Raw genomic sequence first — 21,565 nt, forward strand, 5'->3', positions numbered from 1 at the left:
AAAAAAAAAAATTGTCTTTTCTGTGCACAGCTTCAAACATGTACTGTATACATTTGTATATATATTTAAAAAGTTGACACAACAATGTTTGTCAAGTTATTCCAGGTTTTGTCTGGTAACTGAACTAGTTTTTGAACCACAGTTGTATGTATTTTGCTAAATTTACAATTTTCAGTTTCCATGGAAAGAAGTTCATGTGAACCCCCCCTCTTTCAATTTGCTTTTATTTGATGGACTATTTTTTTCAGCAAGAAATCAAGAATTTGCAATTCTTTTCCGGTGATTTTTCGATAACTACAAGATTGTGTAATGCACAAAAGGCATGGACTAGATGTTTGCCAAAAACCAAACAAGAGGATTTTGAAATTCTTTTGTATAGCCCAAATTCAGAATGCTAATCTTTGAAAGTGGAATACCCTTACTCCATTAAAATTGACCATCATATATTATTGGGCCTGAAAATACCAAAAATATGTTTGCGTTTTATGTTCGATTTCATACTTAACGCTTAATCTTGGAGTGAATGGAAAATTGTCTGAGTTTTTTTACAAGTTGACCCCATCAATCCTTCAAGTACATGTATGTGCCAAAATCCTGTGCAATACAATAACACAAGGTTAGTGTGAACTATACATTGTACAACATTAATATTTTAGGAATAGCCCAGCTATGAACTTCCTTATTGCCATTTTCAACTGTCATATTATTATTAACATTATTATTATTTTCCCCACAAAATGCAACATTTTTAGGTATTTTCTATAATTTTGAATTTCACATTGATTCATGCAGGATTTGAACAACACTGTTTTCTAATTTATGCAAAAATTTAAACAGACTTAATTTGTGAAAGATGACAAAAGTTTACTTTATTACTCAATGGGTTAGATGAAAAAACAGTCCCAGAATTTTGTTCTCTCATACCATCTCTCATCAAAATAGATTTCTTCTTTTTATTCATCATTAACCATATAAGCTATTGTTATCCTCGCTCTCAATGTGTGCATAATTTGAAATACCTGTGTGTAATATTGAGAAATTAAATAAAGTTTGTAGCTGGGTGATTCAGTAAACATTTCAAAGATCACATCTGTTCCCACGTGCTAGTTTAACTGTAGATAATGTCATCGGAAGCTTTCTTTGGTCACAGTCACAAATCCAGCTTTTTCTTCATTTGGCATGCACTCCCATTCTATATGGTGTAATTCTTCTCCCCATCTTGCATGTCGTTTGTCAGTTGTCTTGTATATCTTAGTCTGGATGCATCCATTAAATACGCCTTTGTCTTCAATCTATAAAGACAGTGTTTAATTAATAGCTGATAGATAAATGTATGAAATTAAACCCCAGTGAATATGCAAATCTAATAAAACAATGCATAATTCATTTTGTTCACAAACCAGTGAATTTAAAACCTAGTGAATATCTCTGCAACATCAAATCCACTAGTGAAATATCTCTACAACATCAAATCTACTACAGTGAATATCTCTGCAACATCAAATCTTCTAGTGAATATCTCTACAACATCAAATCTACTAGTGAATATCTCTGCAACATCAAATCTACTACAGTGAATATCTCTGCAACATCAAATCTACTATAGTGAATATCTCTGCAACATCAAATCTAATAGTGAATATCTCTGCAACATCAAATCTACTACAGTGAATATCTCTGCAACATCAAATCTACTATAGTGAATATCTCTGCAACATCAAATCTACTAGTGAATATCTCTGCAACATCAAATCTACAGTGAATATCTCTGCAACATCAAATCTACTACAGTGAATATCTCTGCAACATCAAATCTACTATAGTGAATATCTCTGCAACATCAAATCTGCTAGTGAATATCTCTGCAACATCAAATCTACTAGTGAATATCTCTGCAACATCAAATCTACTAGTGAATATCTCTGCAACATCAAATCTACTAGTGAATATCTCTACATCAAATCTACTAGTGAATATCTCTGCAACATCAAATCTACTACAGTGAATATCTCTGCAACATCAAATCTACTTGTGAATATCTCTGCAACATCAAATCTACTACAGTGAATATCTCTGCAACATCAAATCTACTATAGTGAATATCTCTGCAACATCAAATCTACTAGTGAATATCTCTGCAACATCAAATCTACAGTGAATATCTCTGCAACATCAAATCTACTACAGTGAATATCTCTGCAACATCAAATCTACTATAGTGAATATCTCTGCAACATCAAATCTACAGTGAATATCTCTGCAACATCAAATCTACTACAGTGAATATCTCTGCAACATCAAATCTACTACAGTGAATATCTCTGCAACATCAAATCTACTACAGTGAATATCTCTACAACATCAAATCTACTAGTGAATATCTCTGCAACATCAAATCTACTACAGTGAATATCCCTGCAACATCAAATCTACTATAGTGAATATCTCTGCAACATCAAATCTACTAGTGAATATCTCTGCAACATCAAATCTACAGTGAATATCTCTGCAATATCAAATCTACTACAGTGAATATCTCTGCAACATCAAATCTACTATAGTGAATATCTCTGCAACATCAAATCTACTAGTGAATATCTCTGCAACATCAAATCTACTAGTGAATATCTCTGCAACATCAAATCTACTACAGTGAATATTTCTGCAACATCAAATCTACTAGTGAATATCTCTGCAACATCAAATCTACTACAGTGAATATCTCTGCAACATCAAATCTACTAGTGAATATCGCTGCAACATCAAATCTACTACAGTAAATATCTCTGCAACATCAAATCTACTACAGTGAATATCTCTGCAACATCAAATCTACTAGTGAATATCTCTGCAACATCAAATCTACTGTAGTGAATATCTCTGAAACATCAAATCTACTAGTGAATATCTCTGCAACATCAAATCTACTACATACAGTGAATATCTCTGCAACATCAAATTTACTAGTGAATATCTCTGCAACATCAAATCTACTACATACAGTGAATATCTCTGCAACATCAAATCTACTACATACAGTGAATATCTCTGCAACATCAAATCTACTACAGTGAATATCTCTGCAACATCAAATCTACTACAGTGAATATCTCTGCAACATCAAATCTACTAGTGAATATCTCTGCAACATCAAATCTACTAGTGAATATCTCTGCAACATCAAATCTACTAGTGAATATCTCTGCAACATCAAATCTACTACAGTGAATATCTCTGCAACATCAAATCTACTACAGTGAATATCTCTGCAACATCAAATCTACTACAGTGAATATCTCTGCAACATCAAATCTACTAGTGAATATCTCTGCAACATCAAATCTACTACAGTGAATATCTCTGCAACATCAAATCTACTACATACAGTGAATATCTCTGCAACATCAAATCTACTAGTGAATATCTCTGCAACATCAAATCTACTACATACAGTGAATATCTCTGCAACATCAAATCTACTAGTCAATATCTCTGCAACATCAAATCTACTAGTCAATATCTCTGCAACCTCAAATCTACTACATACAGTGAATATCTCTGCAACATCAAATCTACTAGTGAATATCTCTGCAACATCAAATCTACTACAGTGAATATCTCTGCAACATCAAATCTACTACAGTGAATATCTCTGCAACATCAAATCTACTACAGTGAATATCTCTGCAACATCAAATCTACTACAGTGAATATCTCTGCAACATCAAATTTACAGTGAATATCTCTGCAACATCAAATCTACTACAGTGAATATTTCTGCAACATCAAATCTACTACAGTGAATATCTCTGCAACATCAAATCCACTATAGTGAATATCTCTGCAACATCAAATCTACTAGTGAATATCTCTGCAACATCAAATCTACTACAGTGAATATCTCTGCAACATCAAATCTACTACAGTGAATATCTCTGCAACATCAAATCCACTATAGTGAATATCTCTGCAACATCAAATCTACTAGTGAATATCTCTGCAACATCAAATCTACTACATACAGTGAATATCTCTGCAACATCAAATCTACTAGTGAATATCTCTGCAACATCAAATCTACTACAGTGAATATCTCTGCAACATCAAATCTACTAGTGAATATCTCTGCAACATCAAATCTACTAGTGAATATCTCTGCAACATCAAATTTACTATAGTGAATATCTCTGCAACATCAAATCTACTACAGTGAATATCTCTGCAACATCAAATCTACTAGTGAATATCTCTGCAACATCAAATCTACTAGTGAATATCTCTGCAACATCAAATCTACTACAGTAAATATCTCTGCAACATCAAATCTACTAGTGAATATCTCTGCAACATCAAATCTACTATAGTGAATATCTCTGCAACATCAAATCTACTGCAGTGAATATCTCTGCAACATCAAATCTGCTAGTGAATATCTCTGCAACATCAAATCTACTACAGTAAATATCTCTGCAACATCAAATCTACAAGTGAATATCTCTGCAACATCAAATCTACTATAGTGAATATCTCTGCAACATCAAATCTACTGCAGTGAATATCTCTGCAACATCAAATCTACTAGTGAATATCTCTGCAACATCAAATCTACTAGTGAATATCTCTGCAACATCAAATCTACTAGTGAATATCTCTGCAACATCAAATCTACTAGTGAATATCTCTGCAACATCAAATCTACTAGTGACTATCTCTGCAACATCAAATCTACTAGTGAATATCTCTGCAACATCAAATCTACTAGTGAATATCTCTGCAACATCAAATCTACTACAGTAAATATCTCTGCAACATCAAATCTACTAGTGAATATCTCTGCAACATCAAATCTACTATAGTGAATATCTCTGCAACATCAAATCTACTACATACAGTGAATATCTCTGCAACATCAAATCTACTACATACAGTGAATATCTCTGCAACATCAAATCTACTACATACAGTGAATATCTCTGCAACATCAAATCTACTAGTGAATATCTCTGCAACATCAAATCTACTAGTGAGTATCTCTGCAACATCAAATCTACTAGTGAATATCTCTGCAACATCAAATCTACTAGTGAATATCTCTGCAACATCAAATCTACTATAGTGAATATCTCTCCCCACAATAGGTTATAATTTTTTTTTATTAATAGACTCTTCTTTTTGTTTTATTTCAAACTAAAAATAATAGAAATTATCAGCCAACAAAAATGTTCATTTTCCCTGACACACAAAGTTAACACAAATTTGTTGTTTGTCAGTGAAATTTAAGCAGTTTACAAAATTTTATAAACTGGTGAATTCCAGGGACCTACAAAATATAACGTATATATAACACCCCCCTATTGTCTCTATTTGTGTGCACATTTTGTTAGGTCTTCCAAATATATTCATGTTTCTTTTTGCATTGTGCTTCAGAATTAACTGAATTTAGCTTTCATGATATCAAAAATTTAATGACAATTTCAGAATAAAAAGCTGCCCATGCACATCACAGATTTTAGAAAACATTTTTAGTGGCTTTATTATAATTACAAATTTATTAAAGGATCTTATGCTCATGTACATATTCCAGGGTCAAAGGTCAGTCATATGCTTGCAAGAAGTACATGTATTATGTGTTTTTCCTGCTCCCAGAGCACTTTTATGGATGATATTTTATGATCTGCTCTTTAATACTTTCAGCAATTTAACTGAGTCAACTACTCTAAATTTTAATACATTCAAGTCTCCAAAAGATCTAACTTGCCTTCAATTAATTGTTGCTCTGACAAAAAATAAAATTAATTTAAACACATCCAACCTTTTCACAAATCATTGAAATAGTGCCCTCTGTTGTGTAAATCTACAAACAGACCAGACAGTAACAATATGTCAGTGTTAATTGGATAAATCATCAATATAGGTCAACATCTCTGTCATAGGATTTCTCTAGGTTTTATTTCTGATCATTCTTTATGAGACACAAATGAAAATCAAAAACAAAATTTGAAAGAACTCCTGTGTGCTGAAAGTGGTGATGGAAAAGACTAGTGTCATGCATACATGTAGCTAGTATATTTCATGAGACGATCCTTCTGAAACTAGTTGGAGTCCAAGTAAGTTTGGACCCTATTATTTTTGTTTGAATATTTCTTCTATTACCTCTTTTTTTTGTAGCCCTAAAATTTGAACAGCGAAAACTTCTGAAACTTTTCACATTGGGAACTATGAGAACTAGTTCATGTAACTTTCAGAACTTTGATTGGTCAATTGGATTGGCAAGCATCATATTTTGTAGCAGCATTATTGATATATGGGCTATTTCATGAATAAAAACCTCATCGGTCACATGTCTTTTCCCCGCCATGTCCCGCCCAAAAAACACGTGAAAATCACATTAACCTGAAATTGTTTTTTTATCATCTATGTATAATGCTCTTTAAAGTTTGCAAGGCTCTTCGTAATTTGGCTGCCATCTTGGGTTTCTTCTAAACTATTATTATTCTAGTTTTTTAAAGATGCTATATTTATCCAATTATTTTGAAATTTGTCTTGTTGCATCTTTATACTGCACTCCTTCAGACAGTAACAAATTACCGGTAGGATCAGTCACATGATTTTATCGCCATCTTGAATTTTTGGTAAAAAATTGTCGTACAGTATTTGTTTCTCAGGAGTGCTTTCAAACATGGAACTGACAAATAGTTTTTTTCAGAAATAATTTCTAATAATTGCAAATTAAATTTATACGCTCAAATTTAAACCCAAAATAACCAATTTATTTATACTATTAGATGCTATTGGAACTGAATCAGTGGTTCTAGTAATAGAAATCAATGGAACAGATTGGCTGTGAACAGACAAAATTTACTAAAAGACTCACTGTTCTGCTTTGCACACACAATTTTATAAAATCAGTGATATAAGCATATGTCATTTATATGTGATACACACTTTTATTTTCCTATTAAGCCAAGGATACTGTAATTTCTAATTAAATTCCTGTACAGTCTGTTAACATACATATTACTTTTTAATATCTACTGTAATCCAATTTTAATGACCACAACAATTTCATTATATCTAAATAGAAACTGAACTCTACTACAAATACCCCTGTTTTGTTAGTAATAAAGAATTCCAAACATGTGATATGCTATATTGGGTATGTATCAGATGGATACTCCAGACAATTCCATAAGCTGAACTGCCACTGCTACAAATCTGTCACCATGCATTCAGTCAACGATTTAACCTCCAAGTCTTGCCGGAATTAAAACAAACACAGCTTACAAATTATATGTACTGTAATTTTTCTATTAGTTGGACCTCTCTGTTAAACCACCAAATTTTAGTTAAAACATGAAAATTTAATGTTTAATTTTTATGGACAACAAATATAGTTACATCTTTCTATGATTTTTGGATTTTTCACCTCATTTTTAATTCTATAGTCATAACACTCACCAAAATCAACTCTATTAATTTAACCACATTTAAGAATTAATTGTTTATTATCTGTATAATGGATTACAGTACACAGGGGTTAAAAAGTGTCTGTCCACTGGACAAGTTGTATAATGTCTAATCTGTAAACATATTGAATTTCTACAATCTTCCTGTCTGGGACAGGTGGACAGGACTGAATTTTGACCTCTGGTACATCTGATTTGACTAGCCTGCTATAGGACAGTTCATCAGGGAGCTATTTGACCTCTGGTACATCTGATTTGACTAGCCTGCTATAGGACAGTTCATCAGGGAGCTATTTGACCTCTGGTACATCTGATTTGACTAGCCTGCTATAGGACAGTTCATCAGGGAGCTATTTGACCTCTGGTACATCTGATTTGACTAGCCTGCTATAGGACAGTACATCAGGGAGCTATTTGACCTCTGGTACATCTGATTTGACTAGCCTGCTATAGGACAGTTCATCAGGGAGCTATTTGACCTCTGGTACATCTGATTTGACTAGCCTGCTATAGGACAGTTCATCAGGGAGCTATTTGACCTCTGGTACATCTGATTTGACTAGCCTGCTATAGGACAGTTCATCAGGGAGCTATTTGACCTCTGGTACATCTGATTTGACTAGCCTGTTAGGGAGCTACATGTAGCTCAGAAAAATTAAAATTTAGTAACATAGTGAAATAACTGAAACCTTGCCCTTGAATAATTTACAATATCATCTGAAGTATGGCAGTAGTAATAAAAATAATATCACATTGTTACATGTGTTGGCAGGGCATCATTGCTTGTACATGTAGTTTTATTTGGATGGTGATTTTAAACAATAGTGTGTGGAACTGAAACTGTGATTAGTATTCAACAAACGATTTCATTAAGCATACGTCAGTACTGTAGGTAACATGTGGGTATTGACGGAATAAAAGATGATGCACTGCCTATTACTCTGTGATAACGGGACAAGGATGGGGATGTACGCAATAATGGGCAGGATGTAGTCAAGCCATTATTTAAGCAAAGATCCCCATCCAGGCCCTGTTATCACGTAGTAATAAGCAGTGCAGAGAACTTTATTTCAATTATATTAATTACCAAGGAATTGTATCAATCTGATTAAAATCTGATGTAGTGTACAGGCTTTGATTATTTTGGCTATAAACTTATTTTATTTTATTTTTATTTACTTTTGTTTTATTTTACTTTGATTTTTATTTTGTGATTTTTTTTTAATTCCGTCCTACATACATCTGACGTGATGCCTATGTAACAAGATTTCAACGAGACCCACTATTGACGATTTTAGGCAACGAATCACAGACCTCCTTCTATAGCGCACACGGTGACGTCACCGGTCAGAGTCAGGTGGCAAACACACTCAAATAAAATGGTGGATTATACCGACGTTAGCGACCGATAAAAACACGGCTTTTCGGTAAGTTTATCATTGTCAAATGCAACGAAAGTCATTTTTATGTTTGTATTGTGGCTCGAATGGTTCGAGTTTAGATCATTATTTTGCTTAGCTATTTTCGGAGTGACGATTTTGATTCCACCGGTTCGACTGAACACTGGTTTCTTTTTCCAGTCGCTTGCCCTGGAGACGGGTGATGTTTTGTTGACGTTCAGATTAAAATCGTCTACGATATTGAAGCCGTAGCTGTAAATATTCATCAAAATGTATCAACATTTCGTACATTATACAATAACATCTTTATTAAAGTAATTGAGCTGATTTGGACTGGAATAAAATATTTTATATTTGGAACACATTGCATTTTTTTGCTCCAATTTTCTGCGTCAATGCCGTGGGCCGGTGACCGTTATACAATTAAAAATCAGTTTGCATTGTTTACTATAGCTGTTTACAGTGTTCTAATTGTTACGATTTACTTATTTTTTTGCTTCCAGTGTTTGATGTAAAATTGAAGCGATGACTGAATTAACGAACTATGGCTGGCGAAGATGTATCAGAAAGTGTACACATTTGTTGGAAGTGAAAAAAATATTCAATGTAATGACAAAAATTGTAAAATGCTGTGGAATTTCTTTTGTAAATAAAAATATACTATCAATTGTCTATTAATGGTTTATTCAAGTCGGCAAAATACTAGTATAATGTACAGAAAGATTGCCCCTTAGAGTATCGCTACACTGAAAATTAAGCAACCGACAGCCTGTATAAAAGGGGGGCTGTGATTAGCTGTTACTTATGTGAGATTTGAACGGGACTTACATAAGTGTCGGATCGGATGTATGTAGGGCGAAATAAAAAAAAATCACAGAATCAAAATCAAAGTAAAATAAAAAGGCATTAATAACAAAAGTAATAAAACATAGAATTAAAATAAGTTTATAGCCAAAATAACTAAAGCCCATACACTACATCAGATTTTAATCAGATTGGGAATTGTATATGCATGGAGTGATAGCATACTTGGCTATTCATTAACGCACTCTGGACGCTTAAATCAGAGGTGCATAGAAGTTCACGGACAATTGATGTGCATACACAAATAGGTAAATATCCAACTGACATGAACAGATAATAGAGGATTTGCTAAATTGAATGTTGACCAAGTTGCACAATCTTATACGTATGATTTTCTGATAAAAGCTACTGATCAACAAATGAGAATGAGGTGTTTCAATAACATACAGTGCACTGCATTATAATAAGTAATAGTCGTCTTTAATAAACATTCAGTTATATAGACGTAAGTAAGATATAAAGTTACATTGTAAATCAAAATATCTGATTTACAGTTAAAATTCAAGCCATGTCCGTATATTAGAGCTGGGATAACCGAGTCAACAAATCTTGTCTAGTACAGAACACACCTATGAATGCTGATGACCTGCAAGTTATTTTCAAACTTTCACTACCATATTTAGACCTTATGTACTATTGTTATTACGTTTTAACCCTTTCAAACCCTTATAGCCAAAAAATTTTTATGTGTTTTTCTTTATTTACTTGTTAAATCACATAATTCTGAATTGTTTGTAGGGGTTGATCAAGATGATCGAATAAATATAACAACTACCGTTATATATGTGAAACTTTTGTTTTCAAAAGGTTCAATAACCAAAGTTTTATTTCACATGAAGTCATTCCACTAATGCCTAGGTATAATGCTAGTAATATCTAGCTAATTTATACACTAGTATAGAACATAGTGTTATCACTGGTAATCTCCAGATGATTAACACACGTCACATTAACATTTTCAATGAAATTTATGGTCAATTCTCTTGCGTTATTATTTAACAGGAAAATGTGATGAGACATGAGTGGCACTGTGCTAACTTTGTATAAATATAACATAGATATTTGTTTACATTCCTTTGGAATGTTAGGGTCTCAAATAAACATGATTTTGTTTAGTATAAATTTGGATGATATCCAGTTGTCCCACAATAGCACAATTCATTATATTATATGTATAAAATCTTTATTAGCGTCTTACAATGCAAGAGGAATACTAGCATTGTAAAAAGTTAACTTAACAAATGCTCAACATACTTCATGTCATTGTATCTGAACCTTAAAATTTCACACAATGTAAAAAGTTTAATTTGTTCCATTTTGATTGTTCAAGGAATAATGATAAATATGCTTTCACATGTAGCCTTGTAGTAAAAACTAGCGTATATTAGTTCACTGCCACAGTTGAAATAGAGAAAAGTTTAGCCAATCGGATTGCTTCTGTGGGGAAAATATATATTAAGTCTTAGGTTTAGGGATGTGGAAATGCCTGCTTGAGATTTTTCTCAGTTGAATTTTGGATTGAAAACTTGTTGTAATGACTGTCTTCGAATACTAATTAAAATTACTGATTAAAATGACAATACCAGTGCCTATCAACCTGAGGTTTGATCACTTTTTTTTCTGTCTCCATCACTGACATTTGCTCATCTGCATCACACTCACAACAGTCACATAAAGTATTGCACTCATCTACTGACGATAATCTTGGTTGGTATAGCTTCAATATAATGAGTTTTGACAGAAATAATAAAAATTACATGTTAATGTTGAAACTGTTAATGTTGACTGCAGATTGTTGTTTTTCATTGCAAACTGCTCACAAGGAGCTTAGCACATTTAAAATTTTAATATTTTTTATTGATAAATTTGCTATCACGTCGAATCAGATATGACCTCCAACACACACACACCTAAGAATAGACTTACTGCGCAAGTTCATGAACACAATGATTTAATTTCAGTATTGAAGTAGAAACTAATGTAAAAGAAACTCATTTTCACTGATATTTAAATTGCTATTTTGATATTTGATCATATTCATAGCTTTTCCAGTAAACATTCTATTGTTCTAATGAATAATTAATGTTTTCACAGTAAATTACTAGCAGTTATTTACTAAAGTGCATTAAATTCATTAAAATTAAAACCTAACTATATAATGTAACATATTGGTTTTGAAAACTATTGTGAATATATTAGAAAATATGATAAAGGTATTTGAAAAGACATATTACAGATGCAAAGTGGACGAATTCTGTCCAGTTTGTGAGTACCATGAAGCTTGTCATTCAGGGATTGCCAGATTATTGCAAGACTGTATCATGATGGAATGAAGTACTCATACATATGTCAGTTTGGATACTGTTAAAATGTACATTATTCGATGGTGTCTTAATTACTTCAGATTATCCGAATTACAGCAGTCTATTCAACATTTACTCTAAACCTATTTAATTTCCTGAGAGACTGAAAAAGCAAATTGTTGTTGCAGCAAAAAATGTGACTGTGGCCCATTAGGCAGGATTTCGCATACAGTGATACTTTGAAATCATTGTGACGTTTTTGTGACTATGTATAAAATCCTGACTGATGGCATTGGATATGATGTCACACTTGACCCACAATCCTTTGCTGGAGCACTAAGATGGTGGACTGAATAATACTTACGAAAAGTTCAAATTTCAAATTGGGATCTACCAATTACAAGTGCTGGGCAGCAAACTGATAAGATTTACCCACACTATCATACAATTTTAATTATATGGGAATAAGATTAAAATGGAAATCAATTTTAGTTGAAGACCACCAAAAAAAAGAAAACTAATTATTCTGTAAATTCATCATAGAAAACTATAGGTTTCTGGTCATCACATGCAGCAGTTGAAAATGTTTTGGCAGAATTTCAAAATTTTCATGAAAAAATAAAATGTAGATCTATACATTTATATTCTTTATGAAAATTACCCCCAAAATCAGTTTTATCATTATCACTGGTATTTTGTGACAATAAAACAATCATGTTATGTTGACTTACATGCATAATTATTTGTAGTTCTTTCCTTGATCCTTTTTCTGTTACTGGCATATCAATTGTATTAAATTTGGCAATATAATCATTAACAATTGCTACTTCTTTCTTTTTTTCCAATTTCAACTCGTTGCCTCCAATGGACAGAGATCTGGAATAAAACAAATACATGGACATTACAATACTTCCTTATGTAAGAAAATGAACATCCAAACATCTTCTTTCGCCTTTCACAAAGTTTACTCCATATTTCAATGGCACCATAAAGACAGCAAAGCCACACTAATTTCTCAATGTTACTTCCCCACAAATTTTCTTTGAGTGAAAATTAAAAAATCTACAGTATACTTTTTTTTTTAATTCATGTATTATTAAGCAAAATTGACCTTTGTAATAAATAACACACATGGATTGGATGTACATCATACACATATAAAAATTACTTTCATTTGAGCCCAAATAATTAAGATTTTTTTCCATTTTTTTATTTTAAGATAAGATGACTTAATGTTCGATATCACAAGCTATGTATTTTGAATAGAGGCAAACATAGACAGGTGGAAAATGACCCAAATTGGTGAAAATGAAATTGTCAGATTGGTTTTAAGATACAAATACAAACTGATGCTGTCCATAGGTATACATCTTGACATATTTATGTGAAGCACATGAGCTCCCAATTGACGAAATACAGCATGAATTTTTATGGCATGCCTATTGGTTCACATGAAGCATACTAAATTTGTTGGCGTTTTTCGAATCATATCATATTACACTCTAACAAATAATTCTGACTCATTCTTATGAGAAGTACTCCAGAATTGACAGATATGAACAAGTTGGTGTCAAAATTAACATTGATTTATTAGATACTGCATTAATTTGGCTAATAATTTGTCCTTGTTTTTAAAAATCAAATTATGGTGTTTTGCATACTGAATATCCATGACTAGACTTACATTGCCTTTATGAGGTCTATAAAGTATCTTAATATGCGGGTCAGGGTCCTGATATCCACTCAAAGGAACTGAGATTTAACAGTTTATCAGATATTGCAGTCTAATGAGACCTGTACATATACTGTCATGAAATAGAATACTGTAAAATACTTTATTTTAGCTGGAATTAATTTTTGTTGAAATGATTTTTTGGGTGTTTTGTATTGAATTTATTTTCACTGAATTTTTACGAGTAATGCAAAATATAGGAAAAAAGGTTTATTCACTAGATTTTATTTTCAATGAGTCATTCCTTCAGTGAAATTAGCAAATTAATTACAAGCAAAAATAAAGTATTTTACAGTAGTCAGACAAATTTTGACTTTCTTACAAGCATATATCGGTAGCTATTGGTAATTTACTAAAGTAAAAGCGCAAACGTTTCTTTACCAAACTTGTGGTTGGATAAGTGATGAGCAAACATAATGTTTCCCACCAAATCAATTGTCGTAAATGGTTATCTTGAAAAAGATTAAGGGTTGACCATTTGAAATCAAAGGGGAATTATTTAACCTTCTGTTTACACTATTTTTCATAATCGGTGTATATGTTTTTCTATACATTTTAAAGTATGTTTCAAAATAAATATAAATATTAAATAGTAGCTACCCTGACTCCACGTATTTCAAAATGCTGGTAAATATTTTTGCAACAAGGATTTGATATTTGATCCAATAAGTGAAATAATCCTGCTAGCCAAATTTTGCTCATTATTTACCCACGGTTACTAACGTTTAGTATTAAACCGTGATTTACCCAAACCCTTTTCACTGTCATGTCTGAACAAAGCGAAAAGTCTGGGTGGAACAAAAACCTAAATGTACAATTTTTTTCTTTGTTTTGTGCTAGATATTTTTGCAAGATGATGGTGCTGTACATTTTAACTTTCTCCCATTAAATGCATGTTTTCCCCTTTAGGAATACCCCCCCCCATTTTGTAATATATATATGTACTCTATATAGGTTCCCTAATTTATTTTCACTGATTTGTCATAAGCAAACTATAGCAGGGAAAAGGGGAATATTATTTTTGTTGATTTACATATTTAATAACAATAAATTCCTAGTGAAAATAAACAATTCAGTATTCTAAGGTCTAAACTGGTGTAAAAATTTGTGCGAGGGTGAGAAATTAAATGTTCTAGTCTTCAGGTTCTTGTAAAATGTTTATACAGTAGTAGAATTATCAATTCACATTCCATAGTGCCCTTCCTTAATGGTTATTTAAATCTGAACATGGTATTTGGGTCATGATGATTGTTTCCATGTTTATAAATAACATTACTGCGCAAGCAATCTGTACTTGAGATTGGTACAAGTAATGTAATCAGATTCCTCAATGGTACATGTAGTTCTGTGACGCACAAAATCCGTCAAAGAATCCATCTTAACTGTACTGATGTATTTCTCTCAGTGCTAAATTGACCAAATAAAATGATTATATTGATATCTATCAACACGTATTTTTAGTTTGCTGTTTTATTTCATAGTAAATTACAAATTGCATCATAGGCTGATTACCTTTGATATCGGTTATTTGGTGATAACCTTCTGACAAGAAGAAAGACATACATTAGACAGACTAATGTCAATATTTTTGATTTGTGTATAGACCCTCTAACAGAGTCTATGATTTGTGCAAGTGTTGTAATGTGAAAATTCATGAGAACTGAATTGTGAGATGATCAAAAGACCCACATTTCTAGAAATTTTTACACAATTAGTGAGTCTGCACATGGTTACTAGCCAATATGGTCTCTGAAAGAACGGATTTATGTTCATCTCAGATCCTTGTTGATGGTGTCCTTAGTTTTGGTGGCATTAGTTTTTGGTGACTTTTTAACAGGGACTTAACCTAGGCAATTGTACAAATATGGTTATTATAAACTGATAATAAATCAATCACAAATGTTTAGTTTCAATCCTTTTATTTCTTACTTACTGTCCATTCTAAGATATTTCTATTATACCTGTAGTGTCAGTTTTGATGTTGCTATGACAACAGACAGACATACAGACACTCACGACAGACTGAAATGTATATTTCAGTAGTACTGAATGAGATGCGATCAGTTTAATATGTAATACACTTGGGTAGCTTTAGTCTCAAGGCAAAATAAATTAATCATCAACTATGATGTTATTATTAACTTTACCCATGATGCTCCAGTGTAAATATAACTTTTAATAAGTTAATAAACAATCCTTGCCCTGAGGTCATCACCACACCACATGCGAATGGACCACCATTATTGAATTTATTGGAGTTTCACCTGTTCTTCTCAGCATGATCATGACGGTAATTTAACTATAAATTATTATATAAGCACGTCAAGTTATCTCATCCATCACTTCACAGCTTTTATTTTTCTATTCACACATTAAAATAGATTCAATCATATAACTGCTTCAAGGTCCATCAAATTAAACAACATATAAATTCAGACTTATCAATTTTAATTTGTGGAGATATTTTATGCTATAACATCTAATTGTGTCTCCTAATTTGTTATCATTACCAAGCTTGACATGATCACATAATGTGTAAGTCTGACTGAAAGCTTTGAGTTCTACAACAAAGTAACGCCTAACATAATATACAGTTCTTTTGTAAGAAACAAATTTGAAATCACAAGAAAATATTGTAGCAGTGAACATTTTTCTATGGTCTTTAAACAGGAAGTCACAGTGACTTTCACCAAATTAGATTCTCCTCTATGTTAAACTAATTACAAATAAGCAAAGGCGTTTAATAGGCAAAAGTGTTGGTGAGCAATACATTCTGTTTTGAAAGATTGGTGGAACTATATAGATGTAATGTAGGTGTAGGTGATTACACGACATGGGTTCCACAGGTGATTAGCTATGGGTTCCACAGGTGATTACACGACATGGGTTCCACAAGTGATTAGCTATGGGTTCCACAGGTGATTAGTTATGGGTTCCACAGGTGATTAGCTATGGGTTCCACAGGTGATTAGCTATGGGTTCCACAGGTGATTAGCTATGGGTTCCACAGGTGATTACACGACATGGGTTCCACAAGTGATTAGCTATGGGTTCCACAGGTGATTACACGACATGGGTTCCACAAGTGATTAGCTATGGGTTCCACAGGTGATTACACGACATGGGTTCCACAAGTGATTAGCTATGGGTTCCACAGGTGATTACACGACATGGGTTCCACAAGTGATTAGCTATGGGTTCCACAAGTGATTAGCTATGGGTTCCACAGGTGATTACACGACATGGGTTCCACAGGTGATTAGCTATGGGTTCCACAGGTGATTACACGACATGGGTTCCACAAGTGATTAGCTATGGGTTCCACAGGTGATTACACGACATGGGTTCCACAAGTGATTAGCTATGGGTTCCACAGGTGATTACACGACATGGGTTCCACAAGTGATTAGCTATGGGTTCCACAGGTGATTAGCTATGGGTTCCACAGGTGATTAGCTATGGGTTCCACAGGTGATTAGCTATGGGTTCCACAGGTGATTAGCTATGGGTTCCACAGGTGATTACACGACATGGGTTCCACAAGTGATTAGCTATGGGTTCCACAGGTGATTAGTTATGGGTTCCACAGGTGATTAGCTATGGGTTCCACAGGTGATTAGTTATGGGTTCCACAGGTGATTAGCTATGGGTTCCACAGGTGATTAGCTATGGGTTCCACAGGTGATTAGCTATGGGTTCCACAGGTGATTAGCTATGGGTTCCACAGGTGATTAGCTATGGGTTCCACAAGTGATTAGCTATGGGTTCCACAGGTGATTAGCTATGGGTTCCACAGGTGATTAGCTATGGGTTCCACAAGTGATTAGCTATGGGTTCCACAGGTGATTAGCTATGGGTTCCACAAGTGATTAGCTATGGGTTCCACAAGTGATTAGCTATGGGTTCCACAGGTGATTAGCTATGGGTTCCACAGGTGATTAGTTATGGGTTCCACAGGTGATTAGCTATGGGTTCCACAGGTGATTAGCTATGGGTTCCACAGGTGATTAGCTATGGGTTCCACAAGTGATTACACGACATGGGTTCCACAGGTGATTACACGACATGGGTTCCACAAGTGATTAGCTATGGGTTCCACAGGTGATTACACGACATGGGTTCCACAAGTGATTAGCTATGGGTTCCACAGGTGATTACACGACATGGGTTCCACAAGTGATTAGCTATGGGTTCCACAGGTGATTACACGACATGGGTTCCACAAGTGATTAGCTATGGGTTCCACAGGTGATTAGCTATGGGTTCCACAGGTGATTAGCTATGGGTTCCACAGGTGATTAGTTATGGGTTCCACAGGTGATTAGCTATGGGTTCCACAGGTGATTAGCTATGGGTTCCACAGGTGATTAGCTATGGGTTCCACAAGTGATTAGCTATGGGTTCCACAGGTGATTAGCTATGGGTTCCACAGGTGATTACACGACATGGGTTCCACAAGTGATTAGCTATGGGTTCCACAGGTGATTACACGACATGGGTTCCACAAGTGATTAGCTATGGGTTCCACAGGTGATTAGCTATGGGTTCCACAGGTGATTAGCTATGGGTTCCACAGGTGATTAGTTATGGGTTCCACAGGTGATTAGCTATGGGTTCCACAGGTGATTAGCTATGGGTTCCACAGGTGATTAGTTATGGGTTCCACAGGTGATTAGCTATGGGTTCCACAGGTGATTAGCTATGGGTTCCACAGGTGATTAGCTATGGGTTCCACAAGTGATTAGCTATGGGTTCCACAGGTGATTAGTTATGGGTTCCACAGGTGATTAGCTATGGGTTCCACAGGTGATTAGCTATGGGTTCCACAGGTGATTACACGACATGGGTTCCACAGGTGATTAGCTATGGGTTCCACAGGTGATTAGCTATGGGTTCCACAGGTGATTAGCTATGGGTTCCACAGGTGATTACACGACATGGGTTCCACAGGTGATTAGCTATGGGTTCCACAGGTGATTAGCTATGGGTTCCACAGGTGATTACACGACATGGGTTCCACAGGTGATTAGCTATGGGTTCCACAGGTGATTAGCTATGGGTTCCACAAGTGATTAGCTATGGGTTCCACAGGTGATTAGCTATGGGTTCCACAGGTGATTAGCTATGGGTTCCACAGGTGATTAGCTATGGGTTCCACAGGTGATTAGCTATGGGTTCCACAAGTGATTAGCTATGGGTTCCACAGGTGATTACACGACATGGGTTCCACAGGTGATTAGCTATGGGTTCCACAGGTGATTAGCTATGGGTTCCACAGGTGATTACACGACATGGGTTCCACAGGTGATTAGCTATGGGTTCCACAGGTGATTAGCTATGGGTTCCACAGGTGATTACACGACATGGGTTCCACAGGTGATTAGCTATGGGTTCCACAGGTGATTAGCTATGGGTTCCACAGGTGATTAGCTATGGGTTCCACAGGTGATTACACGACATGGGTTCCACAGGTGATTAGCTATGGGTTCCACAGGTGATTAGCTATGGGTTCCACAGGTGATTAGCTATGGGTTCCACAGGTGATTAGCTATGGGTTCCACAGGTGATTAGCTATGGGTTCCACAGGTGATTACACGACATGGGTTCCACAGGTGATTAGCTATGGGTTCCACAGGTGATTAGCTATGGGTTCCACAGGTGATTAGCTATGGGTTCCACAGGTGATTAGCTATGGGTTCCACAAGTGATTAGCTATGGGTTCCACAGGTGATTACACGACATGGGTTCCACAGGTGATTAGCTATGGGTTCCACAGGTGATTAGCTATGGGTTCCACAAGTGATTAGCTATGGGTTCCACAGGTGATTACACGACATGGGTTCCACAGGTGATTAGCTATGGGTTCCACAAGTGATTAGCTATGGGTTCCACAGGTGATTACACGACATGGGTTCCACAGGTGATTACACGACATGGGTTCCACAGGTGATTACACGACATGGGTTCCACAGGTGATTACACGACATGGGTTCCACAAGTGATTAGCTATGGGTTCCACAGGTGATTAGCTATGGGTTCCACAGGTGATTAGCTATGGGTTCCACAGGTGATTAGCTATGGGTTCCACAGGTGATTAGTTATGGGTTCCACAGGTGATTACACGACATGGGTTCCACAGGTGATTAGCTATGGGTTCCACAGGTGATTAGCTATGGGTTCCACAGGTGATTAGCTATGGGTTCCACAGGTGATTAGCTATGGGTTCCACAGGTGATTAGCTATGGGTTCCACAGGTGATTAGTTATGGGTTCCACAGGTGATTACACGACATGGGTTCCACAAGTGATTAGCTATGGGTTCCACAGGTGATTAGCTATGGGTTCCACAGGTGATTAGCTATGGGTTCCACAGGTGATTAGCTATGGGTTCCACAGGTGATTAGCTATGGGTTCCACAGGTGATTAGCTATGGGTTCCACAGGTGATTAGCTATGGGTTCCACAGGTGATTAGCTATGGGTTCCACAGGTGATTAGCTATGGGTTCCACAGGTGATTAGCTATGGGTTCCACAGGTGATTAGCTATGGGTTCCACAAGTGATTAGCTATGGGTTCCACAGGTGATTACACGACATGGGTTCCACAGGTGATTACACGACATGGGTTCCACAAGTGATTAGCTATGGGTTCCACAGGTGATTACACGACATGGGTTCCACAAGTGATTAGCTATGGGTTCCACAGGTGATTACACGACATGGGTTCCACAAGTGATTAGCTATGGGTTCCACAGGTGATTAGCTATGGGTTCCACAGGTGATTAGTTATGGGTTCCACAGGTGATTACACGACATGGGTTCCACAAGTGATTAGCTATGGGTTCCACAGATGATTAGCTATGGGTTCCACAGGTGATTAGCTATGGGTTCCACAGGTGATTAGCTATGGGTTCCACAGGTGATTAGCTATGGGTTCCACAGGTGATTAGCTATGGGTTCCACAGGTGATTAGCTATGGGTTCCACAGGTGATTAGCTATGGGTTCCACAGGTGATTAGCTATGGGTTCCACAGGTGATTAGCTATGGGTTCCACAGGTGATTAGCTATGGGTTCCACAAGTGATTACACGACATGGGTTCCACAGGTGATTAGCTATGGGTTCCACAGGTGATTAGCTATGGGTTCCACAAGTGATTACACGACATGGGTTCCACAGGTGATTAGCTATGGGTTCCACAGGTGATTAGCTATGGGTTCCACAGGTGATTAGCTATGGGTTCCACAGGTGATTAGCTATGGGTTCCACAGGTGATTAGCTATGGGTTCCACAAGTGATTAGCTATGGGTTCCACAGGTGATTAGCTATGGGTTCCACAGGTGATTAGCTATGGGTTCCACAGGTGATTAGCTATGGGTTCCACAGGTGATTAGCTATGGGTTCCACAAGTGATTAGCTATGGGTTCCACAGGTGATTACACGACATGGGTTCCACAGGTGATTAGCTATGGGTTCCACAGGTGATTAGTTATGGGTTCCACAGGTGATTACACGACATGGGTTCCACAGGTGATTAGCTATGGGTAAAATGATAATTAATGGAATACTATGGGTATTAAATATCCACACAAACTAGATACTGTGCCATTATATCTATATTTAATTTATTTACTGATTTGACACACGCTTGATAAATTGAGAAAGTCATAATTTATTAATAGCGGCGTACATGACAGTGTAAAAAGTATTTAATAGCACGCACTGATGAATTGAACGTGTTTCCACGTATTGTGTGCTCGTTGGTGTTCCGGTATAAATGAGAAATTCTGCTAAAGAACTATAA

At 35.5% G+C, this 21,565-nt stretch overlaps 1 protein-coding gene and 1 long non-coding RNA gene across 3 annotated transcripts in view; one reads left to right on the forward strand and one right to left on the reverse strand.

The window, feature by feature from the left end:
• Positions 1–843: 843 nt before the first annotated feature.
• Positions 844–21,565, reverse strand: part of LOC100378055 (CB1 cannabinoid receptor-interacting protein 1-like) — a 58,687-nt gene continuing 37,965 nt past the window's right edge. For both annotated transcript variants that reach the window (XM_002731538.3, XM_006812465.2), the window contains exons 3-4: positions 12,765–12,909; positions 844–1,292 (exon numbers count right to left, since the gene is read on the reverse strand). In XM_002731538.3, the coding sequence (XP_002731584.1) occupies positions 1,125–1,292; positions 12,765–12,909 (313 nt within the window). In that variant the 3' untranslated portion in view covers positions 844–1,124. The remainder of the gene's footprint in view (positions 1,293–12,764; positions 12,910–21,565) is intronic.
• Positions 8,797–9,540, forward strand: LOC144363551 (uncharacterized). The gene is made up of 2 exons (XR_013422753.2): positions 8,797–8,893; positions 9,370–9,540. It is a non-coding gene; the product is annotated as an uncharacterized LOC144363551 (long non-coding RNA).

Source organism: Saccoglossus kowalevskii, chromosome 2, assembly GCF_978046115.1.
Source record: "Saccoglossus kowalevskii chromosome 2, keSacKowa6.1, whole genome shotgun sequence".
In the NCBI taxonomy this organism is placed as follows: domain Eukaryota; kingdom Metazoa; phylum Hemichordata; class Enteropneusta; family Harrimaniidae; genus Saccoglossus; species Saccoglossus kowalevskii.